A 25,324-nucleotide genomic window follows, 5' to 3' on the forward strand; every position below is an offset into this window, starting at 1 on the left:
GGCACAGCCTTGGCCACCTGGTGACCCTCATTCAGAGCCTGTCTTATACTTACTACCAAACCAGCCTGACTTACTGAGCCTCTGTAACTTGATTTCCTCCTTGGGCTAAAGCTGCTATTGATGACTTCACATCCGTGCATGGCCAATCTGCAGCCCACGGGCCATGTGTATCCCGGGATAGCTGTGAGCAGCTCAGAACATTTGTAGATGACAATGTTGAAAGGTTGATCAGCCCTGCCTGGAGCGTGTCAGTCTCCCTTCAGCTGAAGATGATTCTCAGTGAGTGTTGTGAAGCCAGAGGCCACACAAATTCCTACACAGATCATGTTTTCCCTATAGATGCATTCTAGTGATGGAATTTTATTTTTAAATTAAGCCCAGTGAGGGATTTTACAGTGTATAACGAAATAAACAATTGCAATAATACACTGTAATACAACTTCAATGAATCTGTCTTTTTTCCTTGTGCTGTTTAATTTTTGGTCAACTTGGTATACAAGCTAGACTCACCTGGAAAGTGGGACCATCAATTGAGGAGTCACCTCCATCCAACTGACCTGTGGGCATGTCTGTGGGGCATTTCCCTGATTAATGACTGATGGGGAAGGGCCCAGCTCACTATGGGTGGTGTCCCTTGTGGGCAGGTGGTCCTGGGGTATATAAGAAAGCAGGCTGAATAAACCATGAGGAGCAGGCCAGGAAGGAGCATTTCTCCATAGCTTCTGCTTCAGTTCCTGCCTCCACGTTCCTGCCTTGGGTTCCTGCTTTGACTTTACTCAGTGCTGGAGTGTGACCTGGGATGTGTCAGCTAAATAAACCCTTTCCTCCCCAAGCTACTTTTGGTCACAGTGTTTACCACAGCTGTAGGAACCTAACTAGGACACTTTCTCAAAGCATCTTAGTGTGCTGGTATTCACCATTCTAGCTTAAAGTTCTTCTGTCTTCACTATTTTGTGGAAGGTTCTTTCTCCTGGTAGATCTTAGCACCTTCAGCTTGCGAGCCTTCTCTTTCCTGAGGAAGCACACTGTGGCTTTTGTTCTCTTTCATACCTGAGCTTCTAGCCTCTGTGCTCTCGTGCTTTGGGACCATCACCAATAAAACAATGGTCACCTGAACAAAGGCACTGCATGCCGTGGTGGGCCCAATATCAGAGCGGTGATAAGCTAAGCTGCTCATCAACTAGTGAATGGGTGGGTGGTGTGGACAGCCAAGATACAAGATACAGTGTACCAAGGGGTGGTTGATCTCATGGGTAGAGGGAATAGAGGGGACGTGGCCTAGGTCAGCATGAGATTTCATCGCATTACTTGAAATAGCTGCATAATTTAAAACAGATGAGTTTTTATTTTTAGAATTTTCCACTTGTTTTCTCATGAAATTGAGGATAGGTAGCTGAAATTGTGAATGGGGCGGGGGCGGGCGGGGTAACTCCTATATTGAGAAACATAGGAGTTGCTTTTTGTTGTTGTTTTTTAATGTAGTACCTGCATATCACTCAGCTTGACCTTTGGCAGATCATTGACTTTTAGTTTCCAAAAAGAAAAAAGAAAAAAAAAAAAAAAACCAAAAAGAAAAAAGAAAAAAAAAAGAAAAGAAAAGAAAAGAAAAAAAGAAAAAAGAAAAGAAAAAGAAAGCACAAAGCTGGGTGTGCCAGCATTCAGGAGGTGGAGGCAAGAGAACTTCTAGTTCCAGATTAGCCTGGCCTACATAATGAGCCCCATCTTTAAAGTGTGTGTGTGTGTGTGTGTGTGTGTGTGTGTGTGTGTGTGTGTGTAAGGGGAAGTGTCGAAGACAAAGGCAAGACAAGACAGAACAAAACCCTAGAATTCAAAGTCAGCTGACCTAGGCTCATATCATTCGTGCAGCGCTTGAGCATTCACTGATGGTCCTAGAGGTGCAACCAAGCTAGGCCGTCAGATCCTGTCATGGCCACAACAGCTCACTCAGAGCAGGACTTGGCCTGAGAAGGATGTCCGAGAGTTAGCCTAACACATGTGTGTGGCCTTGTGAGCTGGAAGGAGATGGCCAGCATTTCATTGTCACCCACTGCCCACTAGCGTCACGGTTAGAAGTGTTAGAGTCCACGCATCCGTTCCCTCCTTGCTGCCTGGTTAAAGCAGAAACGGAACCTGACTGTGGTGTTCGGAGAAACGTTTAATCGTGGTGATTTTACAAGGAGAAGGCATGAGACAAGGAGGAACACGTGTATGTTCCATCTCCTTTGCCCTGTGTTAGCCTTTGATGTCCAGTGTGAGACTTGGACAGTAGAAGGTCACTGCCCAGTAACCTTGAGTCCCCTTTACGTCTGTTGTTGTTGTTGCTTGCTTTGAGGGTGTCGTATAGAGCCTAAGCTGGCCTCAGACTCGCTGTGTGGTTGAGGATGGTCTTAAACTCGAGATTCTCTTTGTCTCTGTCTCAAACGTGCTGAGGTTACAGGATTGCCCGTCTTTTGTAATACTAGGGATTGAACCCCAGGCTTTGTGCATGCTAATAAGCACTCTACCAACACCCCCAACCAGCACCCCTCTTCGTCAGAATTTACCGAGTACACAGTATACGTTATTAGAAACAAAAAAGACAAATACTTAGATTTTCAGCCTTGACACATGGCTAAACTCTCCCGTGGTCAGACAGTCCCCTCCGTTGACTGTCTTGAAACTTGCTTGTTGACTTAACTTGGGGTTCATTTTGGCAAGTCTTTGTGTCCTTAAAGGAAATGTGTCCTGTGGAGTTGATGAATACAGTCTCCAGAGACTTGTGAATTGTCAGGTTGTTAATCTCTTGTTTGTGTTTTCTGTGCCAGGGCTGTCTTGTGTGGAAAGTCTCCACTGCCACTGAGGATCAGCTGATGGCTCTGATTTCCTTTTCATCCTGTCAGTATTTATTTCATGCATGTTGAAATGATCCATGCACCTCCACAGTGTTGTAGCTTCCTGGCCGATTGGCTCTTTTGTTAGCTCTGGTAGTTTTCTTGTCCTGGAATCAGATTATCTCACCGTAGATCAGTTTTCTTTTAGCCAAGCTGCACACGCAAGGTGTATCTTCTTCCGTCTTTCCATAGTGAATCTCTATGTCTTTTGTAATAATATGTAGTTTGATTATATTGTTCAGTCTGGGTTTGGTGATTTTTGTCTTTTAATTGGAGGATTTATTGGACATTTTTTAATGTCTCCCAAAGGCTATATTTTGTTTCCAGTCCTTGCCTCTATTGGGAGGTAGTGGGACGTTAGGCCATTGAGGGGTGCCTTTGGAAGGAATCCTGGGGGGCTGGGAGATGGCTCAGTTGGTTCAGATGATCAACACTCATGTAAGAGCTGGGCATGGTGGTGTATACCTGTAATCTCAGGGCTGGCAGGTGAAGGCAGATGGATCTCGTGGGGCTCGCTGGCCCAGCCAAAAGAGCTGAATCAATAAGCTCTAGTTTCAATGAAGAGACCTTTGTATCAAAGAATATGGTGGAGAGCAACTGAGGAAGGCATCAATACCTGTCTCAGGCCTCCACACAAGTGCAAACACCAGAGAAGGAGAGAGAGAGAGAGAGAGAGAGAGAGAGACAGAGAGAGAGAGAGAGAGAGACAGAGAGAGAGAGAGACAGAGAGAGAGAGAGACAGAGACAGAGACAGAGACAGAGAGAGACAGAGACAGAGACAGAGACAGAGAGACAGAGAGAGGCAGACAGAGACAGACAGACGGACAGACAGACAGAGACAGAGAGACAGAGACAGAGAGAGACAGAAGTGAGAGAGACTTGGGGACCCCCAACCTATCCTCTCTTTATTCCCTGGAGAACAGCCTTCTGTGTCATATGCACCTCCTTTATACAGGGAGCCTCCACATGCCTAAAGTAGTGTGACCACGTCACCATGGTCTGAAACTTCTAATACCAGGAGTCAAGGCAAATCCTTCCCCCTGATCAATCAGCTATCCTGGGTGTTTCATCACAGCAGCAGCAAGGTCATTTTTTTTTTTTATCAGAATTCCTTTGTTTACCCGCTGTAGTAACCTGTGCTATATTTTTTGCTGTTGTGCTTCTGCTGTTCCTATGGTGATGAACACAAGCATTGCAGCGTGCATCAGTTAAGGCTCGTTATGTCTGTTAGGAAACAGACTTCTGCTATTCCATGCAAGAATCTTACACTTTAGTTCCCACCTGCCTCTTCTGCATTTTAATCACGGGGGGGGGGGGGGGGGGGGGGGGGGTAGGGAGGGGGAGGGAGAGAGGGAGAGGGAGAGGGAGGGAGGCTGCTATTATTTATCCTTGTGTTTTAACTCTGATTACCAAACACAGGGTGTCACTGATGATAGACAAATGCCCTCCCACTGGTTACCCCACCAGCCCATAGTACAAATATCTTAGAACACAGATGGTTGTTATTGTTTTATACAGTGGGTCATGAGTTTGCATTTAGGCTTGCTTATGTAGTTTTCTATTCCATCTTTCATTTCTTCCTAAACCTCCACAGCATTACACCTTTGGCTGGAAGATCTCCTTCTAGTACCTCCATTTTTGTTTATCTCAGTGTCCTCATTTCATCATCACCCCTCCCATGAATATAGACTGCTGTTACTTTAGGAGCCCTTTGAACATGGCATCCTATTATCTTCTTCCTTCCTTATTTTTGTGGGAATGCTTCCTGACGTTCTTCAGATGTAGCATATCCGTTACCTTATGGCTAGATGTAAGATTTCCTCTGCCTCAGGCTTTCCACAGGCCGTGTGGCCAAAGGTGGTCTCTCCTATGGAGTATACTGCTCTGCCTTGCAGTGTGGGAAATGCCTCACCATTGCTCTTCAAATGCTTTCTCCGTGTGTCTTTCTCTCCTCTTGGGCTTGGGTTTCCAAACGTGCTATTTGCACTCCATATCCTAATATGTCTCTATCATCAGTTTCTTCCCCTGACCTCTGATTTGTATTTTGTCAGTCAGTGGAGTCTACTGACATTTTCTCTCAGTTTTTCACACTGGCCTCAGCCTTGGCAGAAGCAGAGACCCATGGGGGCATATCTCCATGCACATTCTTTCCCTCTGGATGCTTGGCTCTTTGAGCACATGCCACCTCAGTGTCAGGAGCCCGTGACTCAGGCTTTGTTACACATCCTAGAATGTTCCCTGACAAACCTGGATGGTGGGCATCGGTCCCTCCTTGTGGTCTCCTGTGATGCAATTAAGAGAATTATAACCAAGCTGTGTGAGGGCTGCTGCAGGTGTGATGCAGCACGGCGCGGCGTCTGATATTAGATGCTGTTCATAAGCAGGCGGAGTGGCCGCAAAGCAGGGATGAAGCATGCAGCAGATGCAGCTGTGGTGGCTCATGCGTAGGCCCAGCACTTGGAGGCTGAGGCAGAAGGATCCCTGTGTATGTGATTCGGCTTGAGCTACAGAGTGAGACCTGGCCTCAAACAAAACAACAAGCAAATACAACAAAAGCAAAAAGCAGTGAAGCCATTATCATATCAAAATATGATGCTTTAGTGTCAGTGTACTTTTAGACAAAGGCAATACAGGAGGCTTGTTTTACCATCATCACAGCAAGCATGTGAATAATGTGATATTGCATTGTGCTGGCTGCTATGAAACTGTTCACCTCTGTTATACATTTATGAGGTCCCTTCTTTCCTTCTTTTCTTCCTTCCTTCCTTCCTTCCTCCCTTCCTTCCTCCCTTTCTCTCTCTCTCCTCTCTCTCTCTCAGACAGGGTTGTGTAGCCCTTGCTGTCCTTAACTCGCACTGTAAACCTAGCTGGCCTCAAACTCACAGATCCACCTACCTCTGCCTCTCAAATGCTGGGATTAAAGGCATGCACCACCATAGCCTAGCTTTATGGGGTCATTTTCATAGGCAGGGTCTTTTGTTGAACAAAATGCAGCGCATGATAATACATGTGTTTTGGTATGTTTCTCTGCTGTCTTATAGCTGTTTGTGACAAGATTTATCTAATACAAATGAGTCTGCCTAGCATAAACAGGTGTGTTGTTTTGTGGAAAACCTCAGGGTTGAGGCCCTGTCACAAAGCCTGATGGACAACAGAGGAAAGAAAAAGCAACAAATGACTGTAAATCAGCTAAAGAGAACGTTCATTTAGCCTGAGAGTACCTGGCAAGGTCTCCTTGAGGAGCTTGGTCTTTGGAGGGCTTTAGAGGTACTCTGCTGTAGGTGTCAAAGCAGAAGCCAGGTGCAGACTGTGGACCTGTCGCAGGAACCTCACCACTTTCTGGCCTTGTTTGAGCGTCATAGGATGAGAATGGCTGGGCTCTGGAGACAACTCAGGGCTTTCTCCCTTAGCAAGCCCACAGGGAACCAACATACAAAGGATTGATCAGCTCTGGGTGGCTCCAGCTCAGGATAATTTAGCCAATCCTTCCTTGACAGTAACGTTCTCTGAACTGAGGGCTCCGACCTCTCTGTCTCTGTATGGTTAAAATGAGCTGTCCATGCCCCTGCAGTTTCCAACTGCAGCTCCTGGCTTTGCTTTAGAGCTCTCATATCTCAATCGGATTCCTCCTTGAGACATACCCACAGTCCTTTTCCCACAATTCCCCAGGCCCAGGGTTATCTGAGGATCAAGGCACACGAGGTCTCTAGACACATCCTCACTCTGGAGGTACGTGTAGCTTCCCACTGGCTGTGATGCCTACAACCTTGAAGACTCTAAGTTTTCATTCAGCAAATGTTCCTAGCACAATAGGAGCTTCTGTGGGGGGGGGGCGGGGTCGGCCCACTCATTTAACCCCCAGAATGGTCCTGTGGGCTGCATGTGATTATGATCTACAGTCAATGGACGAGGGGACACATGTACAGAGATGTTTAATGTCTTGCCCGAGGTTGAACAACTGAAAAATATCAGAATGAGGATTAAACCCAGTTCACTGGGCTCTAGCATGTTCTCTCCCCACAGCAGGCACGCCCTCCTTGATGTTGGGTTCTTCAATTTCTCTTCCACTTGGCCACAAAGAGTTTAGCATTTCTTCTGTGAGTTAGGAGCAGGCTGGTTTCAAACCCCTGCATCCCCCATGGAGAGATACTATAGATAGGAAGGAAATTACCACAGGGCCCTCATAACTTCTCTGAGGGTGAATTCCATTGTCTTCAGACCCCTTCCTTCTTGGCTCCATCATCTTCTTTTTCTTTCTTTCTTCCTTTCCTTCTTTTTCTATCTTTCCTTCCTTCCTTCTTTTATTTCTTTCTTGGCTTTTTGGGAACTCAAAGTCATTATCTAGACCAGACTGGCCTCAAACTCTCAGAGCTCCAACTGCCTCTGCCTCCTAAGTGCTGGGATTAAAGGCATGCACCGCTACTCCCAGCTTGCTCCATCATTTTCAAAGGAGGTGACAGTAGCCCTCTGGCAACAGAGCATTGAGTCTCATAACCTGCAGAGTACCTGTCAAGGCCAAGGTTGCTATGATCACCTCAGTCTCAGGGTGATTGACTCTGCAGTGTTTCCCAAACATGGCCCATGGGAACAAAGCCATGAGGCCCTGGAGAACTGTGCAGGGTCATAGAGGATTCTATCAGACTTCCCGATGCAGTGCTACTTTGGAGGATCACTCAGACCCTACACCCTACTCATGACTCATTCCCTGCAGCCAGAGCCCCTTCCCATTGAGTAAATGTGTCAATGAAGCTATGAAATCTGTCATGGAGAAACCGGAGAAGACTAAGATTTGCCCTAAAGAAGTTTGTCATCCAACTAGACATGTTGAAAATCTCTTGGAAATCACCAGAGCCTAAATTTTCTATAGCAGGGATGACTGGGGAAACTGGCTCAGATTGCCTGTGAGGAGATGGAAGGAGTGCAAAGCAGGAAGGTGGTCTAAGAATCCTGTGCTTGACTCTGGGACCCATTGTCCTCCCTCTATACCAGCCTTGTACCCCATGAGGCCAGCCCATGCCGACTTTCCCAGCAGTGCTTAACCTTGTTTTTCATTGGGTTGAATTGGATTTTCCCATTAGAAGCATCAGGAAGAGATTAGAAACCAGGAGGAGAGTGCCATCCTGTATGTGTCCCATGGCTTCTCCCCCTGGTGCTATAGGTGGCTCTGAGACCCTTCAGTGAAGAAGCCAGATGCCACTAGAGAGCCTTTTCCTCCTATCTGTGCTCATTTCTAGAAACCATTGGTGTCTCAAGGAGACCAAGCCCTGAGAAGTAGTAGCTACCCTCCAATGACAACCAGGGATACTCCCCTCATCCTTTTTCAGTTCCCGTGAGCTCTGCTCACTTCTCCACTCAGAAAAACAGGAAAATAGAGAGAAAGAGGCCTGTGAGATGGCTCAGCATGCAAAGGAGCTTGTTGTCAAGCCTGATGACCTGAGTTCAATCTCCAGGACCCACCTGGTGAAATAAGAGAATCGCATTTAGTTGTCCTGTGACCTACACGCCCATACAATAGCATGCATGTCCACATACATTCATAAAAATTAAATAAAAGAAGTGAAAAGATATTCTTTAAATCGAGTTAAGAGTACTGATGACAACATTCCAGAGATGAGGAAGGTGGTGGGTGACATTGGGAACTCAGTCTGGTATGGTCAAAATATGAGGTGGAAGCAGAAATGGATTGGGATGTATTCCAGAAGAAGGTTGCATGCTAAACCAGAAAGGTGATGTCACAGAGCGCTTTACAGTATCTATAGCATTTATGCTAGACTAATTGAGCTCTCTCTTTCTTTCCAGAAAATTCCTGCTGCTAACCTCTGACCTCTCCTCAGCACAGGACAAGGATGGAGATACCTTTTGGCTCCCACCTCTATGGCTGTTTGGCTATGCTTGTCTTCCTGCCCTCCCTGAGCCTAGCACAGTATGAGAGCTGGCCCTACCAGTACCCTGAGTACTTCCAGCAGCCAGCTCCCGAGCACCATCAGCGCCAGGTGCCCTCCGATGTGGTCAAGATCCAGGTCCGCCTGGCGGGCCAGAAGAGGAAGCACAATGAAGGCCGTGTGGAGGTCTATTATGAAGGCCAGTGGGGCACCGTGTGTGATGACGATTTCTCCATCCATGCTGCCCATGTCGTCTGCCGGGAAGTGGGTTATGTGGAAGCCAAGTCTTGGACCCCCAGCTCCTCCTATGGCCCAGGGGAAGGTAAGAGACTATCCCGTGGAGCTGTGTGCATGTCCCACAGCAAGGCTGGGACACTCCCTCACTAGCCTTCAAAGAAGTAATCAATATTAAGCATGAATTTCCAAGAATTTTCTATCTGTCCTGCAGGGTGTGTCCTTCTGGAAAGTGGTGGGAGACCCCTAGGGAATGGTAGAGGGAGAAACCATCATCAGTTGTCCAGGCTGTTCTCTCTTTGAGCATGAAATGTCTCAAGCAAGCCAAGACAGTTGATGACCTCAGTCAGTAGGTGAATTTTATTTTGGCCTGTGCCCATGTCACTAAGCCAGACACGGTGTCTAGGGGTTGCAGTGTTACGCCTGCTTCCAGATTTCTCTTTCCAAGTAGGATGTTCATTTACTCTCTCAAAAGTGCTCCTCAGTCTAGAGTTCTACCCATACGAAGATCATCGTCATCATCATCACCATCATCGTGTCTATGTGTGTGTGTGCATGTGCATTTGTGATGCGTTTATGGCATCCAGAGGACAATGTCAGGTGTTGTTCCTCAGATGTTATTCAACTAGGCTTTTTGTTTCTTTCTTTTGGGTTTTGTTGCTGTTTTGTTCTGTTTTGTTTTTGAGGCAAGGTCTCTCAATGGACTTGAACTCACCAAGTAGTCTAAGCCGTTAGGCCAACAAGCCCAGGGATCCCTCGATTCTGCTCCCCTATGACTGGGACTACAAATGAGCACCACCACACTCATCTTTATGTTGTAAGGCATGTCACTCACTGACATCTGGATGATGCTTTTTAAGAACTGTTGTCCACGTCCCCAGTTGGGAACGTAGGTGTAGGTGAAAGGTAGCATTTGCAAACAAATGTTCTTCTTGGGGACAAGAGATGGCTCTGTGGGTAAAGAGCTTACTGTCCAAGAGTGAAGACCTGAGTTTGAATATCTGGGTGTGGTGGCATGTACCTGAAGCCTCATTGCTAGGAGGTAGAGACAAGTGGATCTCTGGAGCTCACTGGCCAGCCTGCCTAGCCAACTGATGAGCACCATGTTCATGAAAGACTCTGTCTCAAAACATAAAGTGGAAGAAGATACCTGACACCAATGTCTGGTGTCCATGCAGGCTTACACACACACACACACACACACACACACACACACACACACACACACCACATGTGTTCTTCCAGAAGCTGTGTCTCCACCCCAGGTTGGTCAATCAAGCTCCTCCCCAGCTGAGCTGCCCACAGACCTTTGCATGAATCAGACTGTTGGACTAGAGTGAGCTGTGTTCCCACGCCCTGGACCAGGGGCCAGTGCCATGATATCTGCACAAAACTCTCCTGAGCGAGCATAAAATACAGAACATTTCTGACCCAACCCAGAACATTCTGTTCTCAAAGTTCTGGGTGTGACAGTATCTGTAGCTGGGTTGAGGGGACCTTGAGATAGCCACATATACCCTTCAACCCTCCTTTCAGTTATCCTAGAAGTGACGGGAAGAAAGGGGTCCCATTCTCTGCAGACCTCACCTCCAGACAACGGGAAGTTTCCTGATGGAAGAACTGGCCTAAGAGCCTATGCTCAGAGTCACATGTTCTAAAGGCTTGCTCTGGGTCACTTGGCAGCAACGAGAGCCAAAGCAGCCAACACCAATTAGCTGAGGTCTTTAAACCACTTCCTGTATCTGACTAAACCTCCATATGTCCACATCTCTGTTTATTCTGCCATCTTGAGTGATCCAGGGCTATGTCAAATTTATATTTTCCATTCCAGATGCTTATATCCTCAAAATTTTATGATAAATACTTTCCAAAGATAGTGTCTTTTACCCAGAGACAGACTTACTTTTTAACCAAATTGGCAACAAATCTATCAAAGGATGAGGCACTTGTGGATCTTCACCCACAGGAGGCAGCATGGGATGGCAGGACAGGTGGGCCAATTTGGTGGCATGGGATGGTGGAGGTACAGCTGCTGAGCAGGATGGTGGAGATGGAGATGGAGGAGGGTTTAACTATTGATTACAATCAGGGCTGAGCCATGAGCCTGAAGAGAAGCTGGAGGCAAGCGCAAGGAGGTCTCTAGAAAGTGGACATGCAGTGACCAAATGATGAACTTCTAAAGGCCATCTGGGTGGACACTGGGGCCACCAAGGCTCATATCAGCTGCAGTTTCAGGAAAGGATGGAGAAAAAGAAGTACTAGACAGACTGAACAGTGCATGGCCAGGGGATTTAAGACAAGCTGTCTGAGAGATAACACGACAGCTCAGTTAATAAAGAGCTTATGAAGAAGACCTGAGTTTGATCCTTAAACTTACCCCAACAGACACACACACACACACACACACACACACAAAGAGGAGGAGGTGGTGGCTGAACATGGTGACATGTACCGGAAATCTCAACACTAGGGACGGGTACATTCAGGGGATCCTGGCTACTCACTGACCAGCCACTATAGCCTATTGGTTTTCAGGCTAGTCAGAAAACCTGTATCAGGTGGGCAGCTTGTCAGGAACGACACATGTACATGCACGCACATTTCCACAGACACAAACACATATGCACGCTGTTGTATACTTACATGTATACACAGAGTTCAGCCATCTGTATATAAAGTGGCATGTGGTTTGTGCTATGATAGACCTTCTAAATATAGGTGTCTTTGACTTTCATCAGCCTCAGTGGAAGTTTTATTTTAGTACTGGGTTCATGGTATGCACTCAGTAAATCTGAGCTGGCTGATCTGCTTTGCTGTGGGAGAATACAGAAAACAGTTCATGAAACAGTCTGTTGTATGATGACCACAGAGTCTGGCCAGTGTCCTGGCTGCGGCTGGTGATGGTGGTAGTGCCCAGTGGAGCCTGACCTGGGAGTCGGGCTCTGTGGATGGGCTGAACCTCCAAGGTTCAAGCAATTATGATGAAAATTGAGCAATTGTTGGGGACCCTCTGAATGTTGCAGCCTAACCTGCAAGCAGGTCTCAGCTCCCGAAGCCTCTCGGAGCCAAGGCAAGCCATGGCCCTTTCAGAGAGCTCTAAAGAGGGCAGCCGGCCTACTTCATACCCTCTGATGGGCTTTCACGGTAACCTGAGACAGGTTGAGGACCCTCTACCCAACTCTACCAACACTGCAAGGCCAAGAACCCTGCATGTTCTGACTTGGGATAGCTTCCATTGCCCCGATCGAACCAAGGCCTCAGCATCCAAACCCATTTCCTTTCTGCTCTTCTAAAGCAGCTTCTAATTTGTTTACATACTTCTTTCATCGGGAGAGGGGTTTCTGTGAGTGAGTGGAAAAAGTAAAACACAGCTTTGCTTCTGATGGTTTTTTTGTGTGTGTCTCAAATATGAGTCTCATCTTATGCCCCAAGTAGCACTTTCCTGGCATCCAGGTGTCCCGTAGGTGCCTTAGAACTGCCTCACATTTCCACAGGCAGACATGAAAGCAGGTAGTGTTGGAAACAGGACAATCCAGCTGATGGGTACTAGATATATTGGAGAAAATAGTGACATGAGACCAGACCAAAGAGGGAACCATGGAGTATTATATTATCTTAAGCAAAGTGTAGGTTTGCATATCCTGCATCTAATAGAAAGCTTCATGGTCTAGCATTGCAGAGCATGAAAGGTAGAGGAAAGAGCAGTTCTGATGGGTGACAGTTTCCCTTGTGCCCCAGGGTGCCGATTTCACATGCTTTCCTATTCCATAGTGTTCTTTTAAAGGTGCTCTTGATTTTTTTTTTTTTTTAACAATAGCCAAGTGATGGAATCAAGCTAGATGTTCATCAAGAAAAGATTGAAATCTGGGTGTAGTGGTGCACATCTTTAGTCCTAGCACTTGGGAAGTCGAGGCAGGTGGATCTGGGAGTTTGATGCCAGCATGGTCTACAGAGTGAGTTCCAGGACAGCCAGAGCTACATAGTGAGACCCTATTTTGAAAAAAAACAAAAAACAAAAAAACTAAAACAAACAAAGAGATGACTGAATAAACACACTGAATATTAATCAGCCATCACAAAAGCAAATTAGTATATACTAGGTAGGAAGCAAAAAGTTTCTGGCCACCCTCCATGCCCAAGTGAGGGCGGCTTCCTTGGCTACAGATGGAATAAGGGCACTGCCTTTAGCAACTCAGCTCTGCTCGGCTCAGAATGTTCTGGGGGAAGAAGCCTCTCTGGCAAGATGGAGGGGCCCTTTCGTTGCTAGCATGCAGTAAAACAAATATGAGCTCGCTGTAGAAACAGCCATCTATTAGCAAGCGTGTGTTTCTGTGGAGCCTGACGGCTTGGAAGCCAGCCCAGATTGAGAAAGTGGCTGGAAAACCCAGTCCAGATGTTTTCAATCAACTCATTGTTCCCACAATGAGTCCAAAGCTGTCTCCTTTGAGCAGCAACCAGCCAGGCATCAGAGTACACACGTTGTAGCAAGGCTTGCAAGTCAGGAGACTAGCCCCGTGTCCTCCTTGGCCTTGAAGAACCTCAGCTCCACTCAGTAATTTTATAATCTCTACAATGGGAGTGTTTTCATCTGCTAACTATGGGAACTATAGAATACATTAGTTTTTTTATACTTAGAAGAAGGAAAAGGGGCTCAAACATGTCCGTAGGCCCGTTCATTAGCTTGTTGGGTCTTTATGACAGCCTGTCTGTTGGCCATCCCTTTGACTTTAGAAATGGGCACAGGTTTTTTTCAATAGTTGACTGAGTCACAGATCACCCAAGCCTGTGGCAGATAAGACTTAAAGATGGGTTTGTAGGCCTGCTGTTCTGGTACTCTTGTAAAAGAACCTATGGAAAAATGACAGGTTTGGTTCGGTTTGGTTTTGTAGAGGCTCAGGGAGCCAAGTCCTTGCTGTACCCAGCACCCACATAAAAGCCAAACATGAAGACCATAGTTATGTAACCCCTGCACAGGGGAGCGAAGACAGTGCCATCCATGAAGCTTTTGGGCCAACCAGCCCGGCTGAATTGATGAACTCCAGGTTCAGGGAAGTGACCTTGTTGCAGAAATTAAGGTAGAGATCAACAGAGGAAGGCATGCTAATGCCATGCTCTGGCCTCTGTATGTGTGCATGCACACATGTAGGCAATTTTACATGTCTTTTGCAGGTACATTACACACATGTGTATGTACACTCAAGTACAAAAACCGTCTCGCATATGTCTTACTTTATATATTTTCACTGCTGTAAAATATATGTAACGAAACGTGCATCTTAACCATTTGAAGCCCATATACAGCACAGTAGGGTTAAGTATGTTCCCATTTTTGTGCAACTGATTTCCAGAACATTCTTGCAAAACAGAAACTCAGGACCCATTAAATAGCTGCTCCCCATCCTCCTTACAGCCGCTGGCAACTCCCATTCAGCTCAGTTTCTCAGGATCTGACAACTCTAGGTAGGGAATCATCCTGTGGTTGGCCTTTTGTGACCAGCTTTTTCCCACTGAGCAAAAGATCCTCAAGGCTTGATGCTGAAGCTCCAGAATTTTCCCTTCTACAGTTTGGCCATGTATGTGTGCAGCTGGTGGACAGATGCCAGCTGCTGCTATATCTTTACAGTTATGAATTGTGCTGCTCTGAACATCGGGTTGCAAACACCTCCCCAAGGCCTGGCTTTCAGTGTCTGTCCCTCCCTCCCTTCCTCCCTTTCTTGTTCTGGGTCTTTGTATACACTAGACAAGCACCAAACCACTGAGCTACACTCCCTGCCTTTTATTTATTTATTTATTTATTTATTTATTTATTTATTTATTTGAGACAAGATCTCACTCTGTAGCCCAGGCTAGTTTGGAACTCAGTGTGTAGCCCAGTGTAGCTTCAAACTCCTGCCAAGTCTTGTTTTAGCCTTGTCTTATCTTTCTTTTTTTTCTTTCTCTCTTTCTTTCCCTTTTTTTCCCCTTGAGATATGATTTCTCTGTGTAGCCTTGGCTGTCCTGGACTCACTTTGTAGACCAGGCTGACCTCAAACTCACAGAAATCCACCTACCTCTGCCTCCTGAGTGCTGGGATTGAAGGCGTGCGCCACCACCGTCTGGCTTTTTTTTTTTTTTTTTTTTTTTTTTAAGTGCTATGATTACAGACATGGGTCTAAGGACATATGCAATTTTTTTTCCCTTTAAATTTTGAGATAGGATCTCAACAAGTTGTCCAGGCTGACCTAGATCTCAGCGTGTAGGCAGGTTGACCTCAGTCGCCTTAGTAGTTATAATTACGGCTACATGCCCCCACACCTGGCTTCAGTTTTTGAATTTTGAATCATATGCTAGCTTTAAATTTTGGGGGGCTGAGGTCCTAGCTTGGCAGTAGAACAATTGCCCAGCACGTATAAGGCCCAGAATCCTATCCCCAGCACAGCCCCCGCTACAACAAACAAAGCAAAGAACAAGTTTTGAAAGGTGGTGACAACATGCTTTTAATCCCAGCACTCAGAGGCAGAAGCAGGTGGGTCTCTGAGTTCAAGACGAGCCTGGTCTACAGAGATTAGCAGAGAAACCCAAGTGTTGAGGAACACTGTACTGTTTCCCACAGCATCAGCACCATTGATGCACAAGGGCTTCAGTTTCTCCACATCCTCCCTTGTACCAGTGTGTGTTTGCCATTTCCTGTATTTTTGACAGTAGCTCCTCCCAAAAGACACTTTTCTTGTTGCTGTGAGCAAGTGTCTGTCAAGAAGCACCCTAAGAGAAGAAAGGTTATATTGGCCCACAGTTTGGAAGCATAAAAGTCCATAGTGGTAGCTCTACAGTAGCAGGGATCTGCAACCTGGGACTTGTTGCAGTTAATTTAAAAGTAGGCCTGTTAATGTTTATTATTAGCCCTGTAATTATCACGGTGATATTATCTAGCCCTCTATTTCAATCAATAAAGACACAGATACCTGATAATTTTTAGAATAGCCTTGTTTCACCTGGGGCATGGCAGATAATGACCTTCTAAGCTATCTTTACCTCTCAAGCCCCATAGCAACACCATCTGATCTAGAAATGTCTATGTCTATTTGGGCTACCCTCCCATCTGTAATTCCATAAATACTTGCTTATTCTCTCATCTGGGTCACTTTCCTCCATCCAAGTTAATCTGGCCATATGCTCCTCTCTAGGCTAACCTATCTCAGCCTCCCATTTCCTTCCTCTTCTAGTTTCTCTCTCTCTCTCTCTCTCTCTCTCTCGCTCTCTCTCTCTCTCTCTCTCTCTCTCTCTCTCTCTCTCTCTCTCTCTCTCTCTCTCTCTCTCTCTCTCTCTCTCTCTCTCTCTCTCTCTCTCTCTCTCTCTCCTCTCCTCACCCCCTATGATCCTTCTGTCCTCAAAGCCCTTGAACTTTGGCCACACCTACCCCCTTCTGCCCTGCTTTTTTTTTTTTTTTTTAAGATTTATTTATCATGTACACAGTTTTCTGCCTGTGTGTGTGCCTGCAGGCCAGAAGAGGGGACCAGATCTCATTATAGATGGCTATGAGCCACTATGTGGTTGCTGGGAATTGAACTCAGGACCTCTGAAAGAGCAACCAGTGCTCTTAACCTCTGAGCCATCCCTCCAGCCCCCAGGTTTAGGCCTTTTAATCAGCCAATCAGGAATAATTTCTTAGACAAGGTTACAAATATCATTTGGAGGTACATGAGTGTCTCCTCATAAAAGATGACAAGCACACCTTGTGGAGCAAATTAACAAACAACCAAATTCAAAGCACCAGACCATGCTGTTACAGGGGTGCCTCGCCACTTGTTATCTTTGCCTTTGTCTTTGTTTTTGAGACAAGGTCTCACTATGTAGCTTGGAACTTGCTATGTATACCTGACTGGTCTCGAACTCACAAAGATCCACCTGCCTCTGCCTCCTCAGTGCTGGGATTAAAGGCACACACTACCAATCTGGCCTATTCCCTCATATCTTGACAAACAGAAAGCAGGGACCTGACTAGAAGTCAGGTCCTTCCCAAGTGACTCACTTCTTTCCATTAAGGCCCCCACCTCAAAAATGTTTCCCAACCTTCTAAAGCAAGTGTTTAAACACAGGAACTCGCAGAAGACTCGGCACACTCAAGCCACACCACCATCTCGATGGTATGAGATGGCATCACATGGTTAACCCTCTAGTGCTTTGCAGGTAAAATTTCCTACTAGTGTAAAGAAGGTGAAAGAACAGGAGGAAGTGGGCCACACAGTGACTTTGCTGAATGTGTGATGAGGCAGTGATGTAATGGCCTGTCTCTGAACCAGGCATGGTGAAGAAAAAGCAGAATTGTGAAGCCACTAGTTGGAGAACTGACACCTAGGCTTCTGGTCTCAGGGATGGCCTGGTGCCCAGAGGCTGAGCTATCTGAGCCAGGCTCTGTGTCTATGAAGAGAAAGTCATAGTGTCACCTAGGTCTCCCCAGGGGTCAAGATGGTAATGCAAATGGATGTGACCTAAGCCCAGCAAACCCTTGATCACAGAGCCAGTGAGCATGTCCATGGGTGGCTAGACGCCAGCTGCTCCACGGAGAGGCAGGGGAGGCCGGCTTGTGCTGTGGGTATAACCAAACTCCACATTCTTGTCATTGTCCTCGTTCTCAAGTCACGACAGAGCAGCAACAAACTATCTCTAGTCAACCCATACCTCCGCAGCTCACAAGTCCCTGAGTCGTCATTTTGCTGGCAGGAAAGGGACCGTGGCCTGGGCTTCAAAGCTCAAAGTGGCTGAACCAGAATTCAAACCCAGGTTAGTCTCCAAAGCCAACTGCATCCTGCATGGCCTGGCCCTGGAAATCCAATTGGGGTGGCAAGGGAAGGAAGAAAGGACAGAAGACACACAGACAGGAAGGCTGGGATTGGGTGAGTTACACGGGCTCTGGTGGAGCAGCACCAACTGCAGCAATCCAGAACTGCAGCCCCTGCGATATTACAGCCCAGAAGGAAGGGTTAGAGAGTCTTGTTAGGAGGTCTCTGTAGCGGAGCAGTCGGTCTCAGGCTGCAGTCATTCAGGATAAAGAAGCTGCAGTTACTAGTTTTCGCACATGCTGTCAATATCCACACACTGACCTGAGGGAGGTTTTGCCAGTTCCTATGGGTCTGAGGCCTTGGTCCTTGTCAGTTATACACATTCACTCAAGATTTCATCTGCTCCAGTGGTGGTTTGCCCCCTTCCCCACAGAGGCTCATGTATTTGAATGCTTCATCCCCAGTTAGTGGAACTGTTTGGGAAGGATCAGAAGGAGGTGTGGCCATGTTAGAGGCAGGCTTTGAGGTTACGAAAGTACGTGCCACTCCCAGTTCTCTCTCCCTGCCTCATGGGTGTGTCTCAAGATGTGATCTTTCAGCTACTACTCCAGCACCTTGCCCGCCCCTCTGCTGCCTTTCTCCAGCCATGATGGTCATGGACTCTAACCCTCTGGACCCATGAGCCCCAGATTAAAGACTTTCACTTGTAGGTTGCCTTGGTCACAGTGTTTTGTCATAGCAATTGAAAAGTAATTTAGACAGCTTGTTACACATTCGCACAGGGCTTCCTCTACTCCCCACAAAAGCCCCTGTCCTTTTGTGCCACTCATAGTGGTAAAACTTCCTTGTCAGAAGGGTGGGGTGGCTCAGTGGGTAAAGGTGCTTTCCATGCAAGGCCACCTAAATTGGATCCCTGGGGTTTGTATAAACATGGAAAGGGAGATCCAACCCCACAGAATTGCTCTCTGATCTCCACACTATCTCACTGTGACATGTGTCCCTTGCCCCGCCCCCAAAACACGCATCATGCACTCATACACAATAGCAACAGTAAGTAAAATGAAATTTGATTGTTAAGTTGATTTGATTTGAAATCTAGGAGACTCAGCTCTGGGCATGCCTATCAGGATGTTTTCATAGAGACATAACTAAGGAAGTGGGGGTGGGGTGGGGGGGAGGAGAAAAACAAGGAAGCCAGCTGAGCACCAGAATTCACCTCTCTCTACTTCCTAACGGTGGGACACAGTATGGCCAGGCACCTCACTTCCTGATGTCATGCCTTCCCACCACGATCGACTGACCCTTCTTCCTTTACGTTGTCTCTGCCAAGTATTTTGTCGCAGCAGCATTGAAGAAGACAACTGATATGCTACACAGCTTCCAGAATCAAACCTGACTTCTGTCCTAATCGTGCTCAAATTACCACCCTCCTCCGATCTCCTCAGCTGCCCTATCCTGGCAAGGGAGTCCCGGCGATCTAAGATTAGATGTGACAACGTCACATAATAAAAATCAACTGATGGCTACCCACACCTGTCAAAATTCAGGAGCGTTCCATGTAAGATGAGCGCGTGCCCTTTCTACCTAGATCTGCACTGACAGGATCTTTCTTGCTTTCTCTCCTCCCTTTCCTTCAGGGCCCATCTGGTTGGACAATGTCTACTGCACTGGCAAAGAGGCAACCCTGGCAGCCTGCTCCTCCAATGGCTGGGGTGTCACCGACTGCAAGCACACAGAAGATGTTGGCGTGGTGTGCAGTGAAAAGAGGATTCCTGGGTTCAAATTTGACAACTCATTGATCAACCAAATAGAGGTAAGCCTGTGCCTTTTTTTTTTTTTTTTTTTTTACACTCTCATGAGTATGGAACCCAGAACCTGTGTGTACTCCGCCTCCACATGCTCTCAATAGGGTCTTCACTTGAGTGTACTTTTTTTCCCTGCATATACGATGCCTTGCCTGCTTGTTTAGTACAGGGCATATGTGGAGACTCATACCAGCTAGATTTGATGCAAGAGTAAGTTGAAAGATTTCTGGAGAATGGATACCATTATGCATGTGGGTTTTTTGCCCTATGTATGTCTGTGTACCACATTTGTGCTCAAGGAGTCCTGAAGAGAGCACGGGGTCCCCTGGAACTGAAGTTACAGATGGTTGTGACTTGCTATGTAAGTGCTGGGAATTGAACCCGTGTCTTTGGAAAGAGAAACCGGTATACTATTGACTACTGAGCCATCTCTCCAGCCCCTGGATTTAAAAGAGACTTGGAATTGCCCCCATTTAGGCTCCAGGAGATGTCCCCAGACTGTGCCCTAGTTGTCATCCTTCCGTGACTCACGCTGCCCCACTTCCCTCTCCTGTGCCCCCAGAGCACACAGCACACACTGGACCTGGTCCAGCCTGCATGGAGCATGGAATGAGTTTCCATCCTCTCCTCAGCTGGCATTTGAGGCCACATCTAGTCATCATCCTCGAATGTGCTTGTTCATTTACGATAACAAGAGTGCTGTGGAGTCCATGCCGTTCAGGCACTGAACACCACTAACCCAACTTTGGTCTTCCACGGAACTGACTTTGAGGAGAACAGGCTTGTGCAACCCAGTGTGCCAGAACTTCGCATGCGCACTCTACATCCCCATAGGAAACAGCACCCACGTGTATGTGTCTGTGCTCTCTGATGAGACCAGAAGCTCCTGGAAGGCAGATGCTATACCTTAATCCGTGTTGCATTCACCACAGAGAACTCTAGGGACCACATGTGAACAAACTTCCAACTTTTGCATTTCCTTCTCCCTAGAAATGCATACCAGAAATTTCTATTCCCTTAGGCAGAGACGCATCCAAGATCAAGTATTAAACTATACCTCGAAGAGAAACACATAGGCTAGACATTCCTTCATGGCATTGCCCTGCCTCAGCAGACAGCACGCTTATTTATGATATCTTCAGTGGCATTTTTTTTTTCAGCTAGAAGCTCAGCATGCCTACTTGGACTGCTGAGAGAACAGAGGTCCAGGCTCTGTGGCTAAGAAGATGTTAGTGGTGCAACTAGAAGGAGAAAGGTCAGTCTATCAGTCAGTATAGGGTTGTGAAAGAATAAGATTCATCTGCTGCTGGCATCATCATCATCATCATAACAATAATAAATAACCCTGCAAAGGGGGCACTGAGAGCAGCACTTCCGCAGGTTAATGTTAAGTGACCTCCTACCGTGTACTAGTTACAATGCTTAGCATATGAAAGGAAGTTAAGATATAATGTGGTTTACTTATTTTATTTACTTAATTGGGGGGGTGGGGTGGAGGGGTCAGGGTCTCATGTACCCAAACTGACCTAAAACTCAATATGTAGCCAAGATGATCCTCCCACCTCCATCTCCTGAGTGTTAGGGTTCCAGGCTTGCACGACGACCATACTGCGCTTCTGAGCTTCACACACGCTGGCCATTCTACTGACTGGGCTGCCTCCTCAGCCATACAACATGGTACATCAAAAGCAGAACCCCAGTGAAGTGGAAGAGATTTAGGCTATCTGGGGGGAAATGTTGGGAAGAGCGTTCTTATTCTGGAAGGGCTGATGAGCAAGCGGAGTACTCAGCTTTGATGTTTGATGGGGGAAATGCATCCCTCATGCTCTGAGAGCTCCCATCTGAAAGAAAATACAGTCCTTGGTTGTTGGAAAGACAAAGTGTGTGTCACGAGGCCCGCTGGAGCATCATGCTGAAGCCAAGTCCGCAGATCCTGGTGAATCCGCAATCACCCAGAGGGCTACAGAGCAGACATCTGGTGTGACAGGCACAGCATTTGAACTGCACATGTTCTCAAAAGGCCTCCTGCAGTGCAAACCAGCTCAGTGACACAAGCCGGGGTGAGACTACCTTGCCCAGCCATAGGCACACAGGAAGCTTCGTTTGGAAGCTGTCCTCTGGAACCCCCCTTCCATATGCACTAGAAAGAGGTCATGTTGGCTCTAGATTCAAGATGCCTAAGGAGAACCCATGAGTTGCAAGAAGATTCCTACGTGTCGGGTTTCATGGTTGAAGCTCAGGCTCACGTGTAGCTCTGGTCTGACCAGGAGCCGCCCAGACCACCCTCGCAGAATGTTTGTGGAGTGCTGGGGAGTTTCTCCAAAATGCCTCGTGTCAATAGCTGAAGTCATGGAAGCATTCCTCTTTGCTAAAGAAATCATTGTGGGCGAGTGAGCGAGACATAGCTTTGGTGGTCATACAGTTAGATGGTGGTGTTGGACACTCAGGATTCCCTGGGAAAGCCGGTGACTAATTTTGTGTGAACACAGTGAACGGTCTCTTGTGGTGTGCCCTAAGCCTCTGCATCCTGCACGAAGAATCTGCTTGGAAAACAAAAATGTGGGCCAAAAAAAAAAAAAAAAAAGTACTGAAAGATACCAAACTAGGAGCAACTGCTGCAACATAAAACTATGAAGTGAAGATTTAGGAAAATGGCATTAGCTTGAAATAATAGACCCCAAATGTGACAGTTGTCTACTCAAAATGCAAGGGCTGTTATATTTTGGGGGTCAAAGGGATTTTGTCTGTACAGTCAAATATCCAGGGTTTTTGTGTGCGTGTGTGGTGGGGGGGGGCAGGCTTAAGAGTGCAGTCACAAGGGGCATGAGTGAGCAAAAGGCACTGATGTTTTTCATCCTGGCAAGTACTGTGTCACTGAAGTCACTGGCTCAGGTCTGGGTCCATCTCTTAACCGGGTCACCCACAGGAGGTACCAGGAGGACAGAGACATGTCTGAAAACCGTGTCCGAGGAGGGGATAAAGATTTTTTTCTGTCAAAAAGAGATACTGGCGGAGGCACTGTCGGCTCTTTTCAAATATTTGGAGTGTTACCATGGAGACGAGTGTTTACAACTTATCCCAACTCCCAGAGAAAGCTAAGGAGAAAGACAGGTGACGAACAGGACACAGACTTCATCCGAGGCCGAGTCCTACCACAGACCCATCTTCCCTTGTGTGTAGTGAGGAGTCCAAGTGGAAACTGTCCGGCCTCCTGCCAGAAATATTGCAATCAGATTCCTATATGGGGAAGGAAGCAGGAATAGGTGACTGCCAAACTTAAAGGTCGCTTGTCTCTCAGAAGACATGGAAAAGCATTCATCTCGTGTTAGAAGCAACTACCGACCAAATAGGCATCACTAGTGTGTATGTGTGTCACACATGTACAGAAAATCGATGGCAAATAATATGTGTGTTATGTGCTCAGGTCCTCTCCTGGCTTCTTCTCTGGTACCGCACAACTTTCAATTTGAAGCTAGGTATTGACTTTGCATCCTCACTCATCGTCTGGAGGTCAGGATCGGATCATGATATTACAGATGACCTCATAGGCTTGCATCTCCACCAGAGTGCCTCAGATATCCCCAAGAAGGAAGTGGACCAGATCTCAGCAATGAATGCCAGAAGTATGCCTTAAGAACTAGGATTTGCTAGCCCTAACCCTAAGACCTCAGGGATTAGGGTTAGGGTTTGCAAATTCTAGTTTTTAAGTTAGGAAAGTGGTGAAGGAGATCTTACTTAATTAGCTTCCCTAGACTTCTCTGTCAACCTGAGGCATCTTTGGGGTTTCTAGACAATAAACTCCTTTCCAGGGGAGGGAAAATAGCCCCTTCATCACAGTAAAAACTCAACCAAAGAGGAATCTACAGATTTGATGCTAAGGGCTCTGATGACTGCAACCACAACAGCAGAACAGTCAGCATCCATTGGTAGCAGTTTCTCTCTGCCATTGGCAAGGAAGTCTAAGTTCTCTATGGGGAGAAGAATCAGATGAATTCGATGAGAAAGCTTGTGGACTACGAAGTACTTATGTAGGTCACTGACCAAGATTCCAGAGGCGTGAGTCACTACAACTGGAGCAACTGGTAGAATTTCACTTGCACTATCTGCTTTCTTGGATACCTACATGCAGTCTAGACATCCTGTGGGGCAATGAGTGACTATATGACCTTTTTACTGCAAACTCACTGAGCGGGGGTATCTGTCCTTCCCAACACAGACTGAGCCATCTCATTTTGTTTGGACCCTTAGCTTCAGACCCTACAGCTGAAGGCTTGGGTTGTAGTCATGTGGAGACAGACTTGGGACTGTGTCTAGAGTGGCTGACCCCCAACCCACTGGGTCACCTGATATCACACTATAAAACATTCATTTGGCTTAATATAGAGACAAATAAATCTAGGGTCAGTCATTAAAACACTTTCAAAATAAGATAGGTGAAAGAAAAAAATAAAATAAAATAAATAACATGTGCAATAATACAGTTATTTTTAAATGCAGAAAACAGGGGCCTTAGCAAACCTCCCAGGACCTCAGAGCCTCTTAAACCAGGACACTTTGTTTCCTGTCTGTGGTGGGTGGAAAAAGCATTAGATAAAGAGAGAGATGACAAATCCAGATGTCTTTCAGAGCAACCCTGCAGCTGGTACCAGTTCCTAGATCACATGTTTGTTTCTACAAGGCCTCTGCTGGGGCCTGATAGGTCAGGAAATGTGTGAGTCTGCAGTACCTGCTTTCTTCTCTCCACATTTCTTAAAGGCTTCCCCTCCCCCCCACCAAAAAAAAAAAACAAATAAGGGGTTGGAGACGCAGCTCAGTTGGGAAAGTGCTTGCCTGGCATGCATGAAGGCCCAGGGTTCAATCCCCAGCACCACATAAAACTGGGTATGCTGGCAACTAAGTGAACAGGGCAGACTAGGAATGCCCAGGGATGGTACCTATTCTGTGAGGGATTCCCTGGGCCTCTGTATCATCACTAAGACAATGGGCAGCCCAGGATACCCTGAGGGATAAACAGAGGGATGCTGCAGAGCTAAGAGGAGGCCATTTATGTGCCCTGACTCTACAGGCTAGCATTCTTATGGAAAGATGGTGGGACCTGAAAAACATCCTTTTTTCCCCTTTAGCCACAGGAACCTGGCAAAGAATCCAGGTTTTTATTAGTCACTGGTGCTGCCAGATGTTTCCATGTCTCCCTCCCAACAACAGCCTTATCTGTCTGCATCTGTAGGTTGAGGGGAAGGTCCCTTGAGAGGCTTCCTGCAAAAGTGGGCATTTCCCAGCTGGGAGGTTTTACTATCTCTCATCCCAGCATCAGGGAAGAGGGGCAGATTGTGTTGAGTGGTTTTAGAAAGGGGGTCCATTCCTGTCTGTATGTAGTTCCCCAGCTAGTTTCAGGAGAGCTGAATGACTTCTGTCCCATAAAAAGGGACAAGGAGAAAATGGTACTTTGTGTCTAACTCATAGGAGAGGAGTGAAAAGGATCAAGCAGGGCATCGTCTGACAGCTGAGCGTTGGAGCTGGGTGATGGATGAGGCTCTCCGGGGTATCTTTCTCTCCCACCACTCTGTGAGCCTGCATAGGGGAAGACATACAGGGCCTTACTCTTATGTTCATCATCTGTGCTCTGTTCACTGAGAACCTTTATGTAGCCGGGGCTATTGGCCACCATAAGGCCACACAAGAGAATAAGCTCCAAAGTACCTTTTCTTTTAAAAAAAAAAAAAAAAAGTGAAAATAGGTCACCATGTCTGAAAAGCAAAGGGTGTTTATGTGGC

The 25,324-nt window shown here is 46.7% G+C and overlaps 1 protein-coding gene across 1 annotated transcript in view; it reads left to right on the forward strand.

Annotated features, from left to right (window-relative positions):
* Positions 1 to 25,324, forward strand: part of Loxl2 (lysyl oxidase like 2) — a 92,556-nt gene that overhangs the window by 18,647 nt on the left and 48,585 nt on the right. Inside the window, exons 2-3 of the mRNA XM_051160775.1 lie at positions 8,670 to 9,074; positions 19,383 to 19,558. Coding sequence (XP_051016732.1) covers positions 8,717 to 9,074; positions 19,383 to 19,558 — 534 coding nt within the window. The 5' untranslated portion in view covers positions 8,670 to 8,716. The remainder of the gene's footprint in view (positions 1 to 8,669; positions 9,075 to 19,382; positions 19,559 to 25,324) is intronic.

The sequence above is a fragment of the Acomys russatus genome, chromosome 18, assembly GCF_903995435.1.
Source record: "Acomys russatus chromosome 18, mAcoRus1.1, whole genome shotgun sequence".
In the NCBI taxonomy this organism is placed as follows: Eukaryota; Metazoa; Chordata; class Mammalia; order Rodentia; family Muridae; genus Acomys; species Acomys russatus.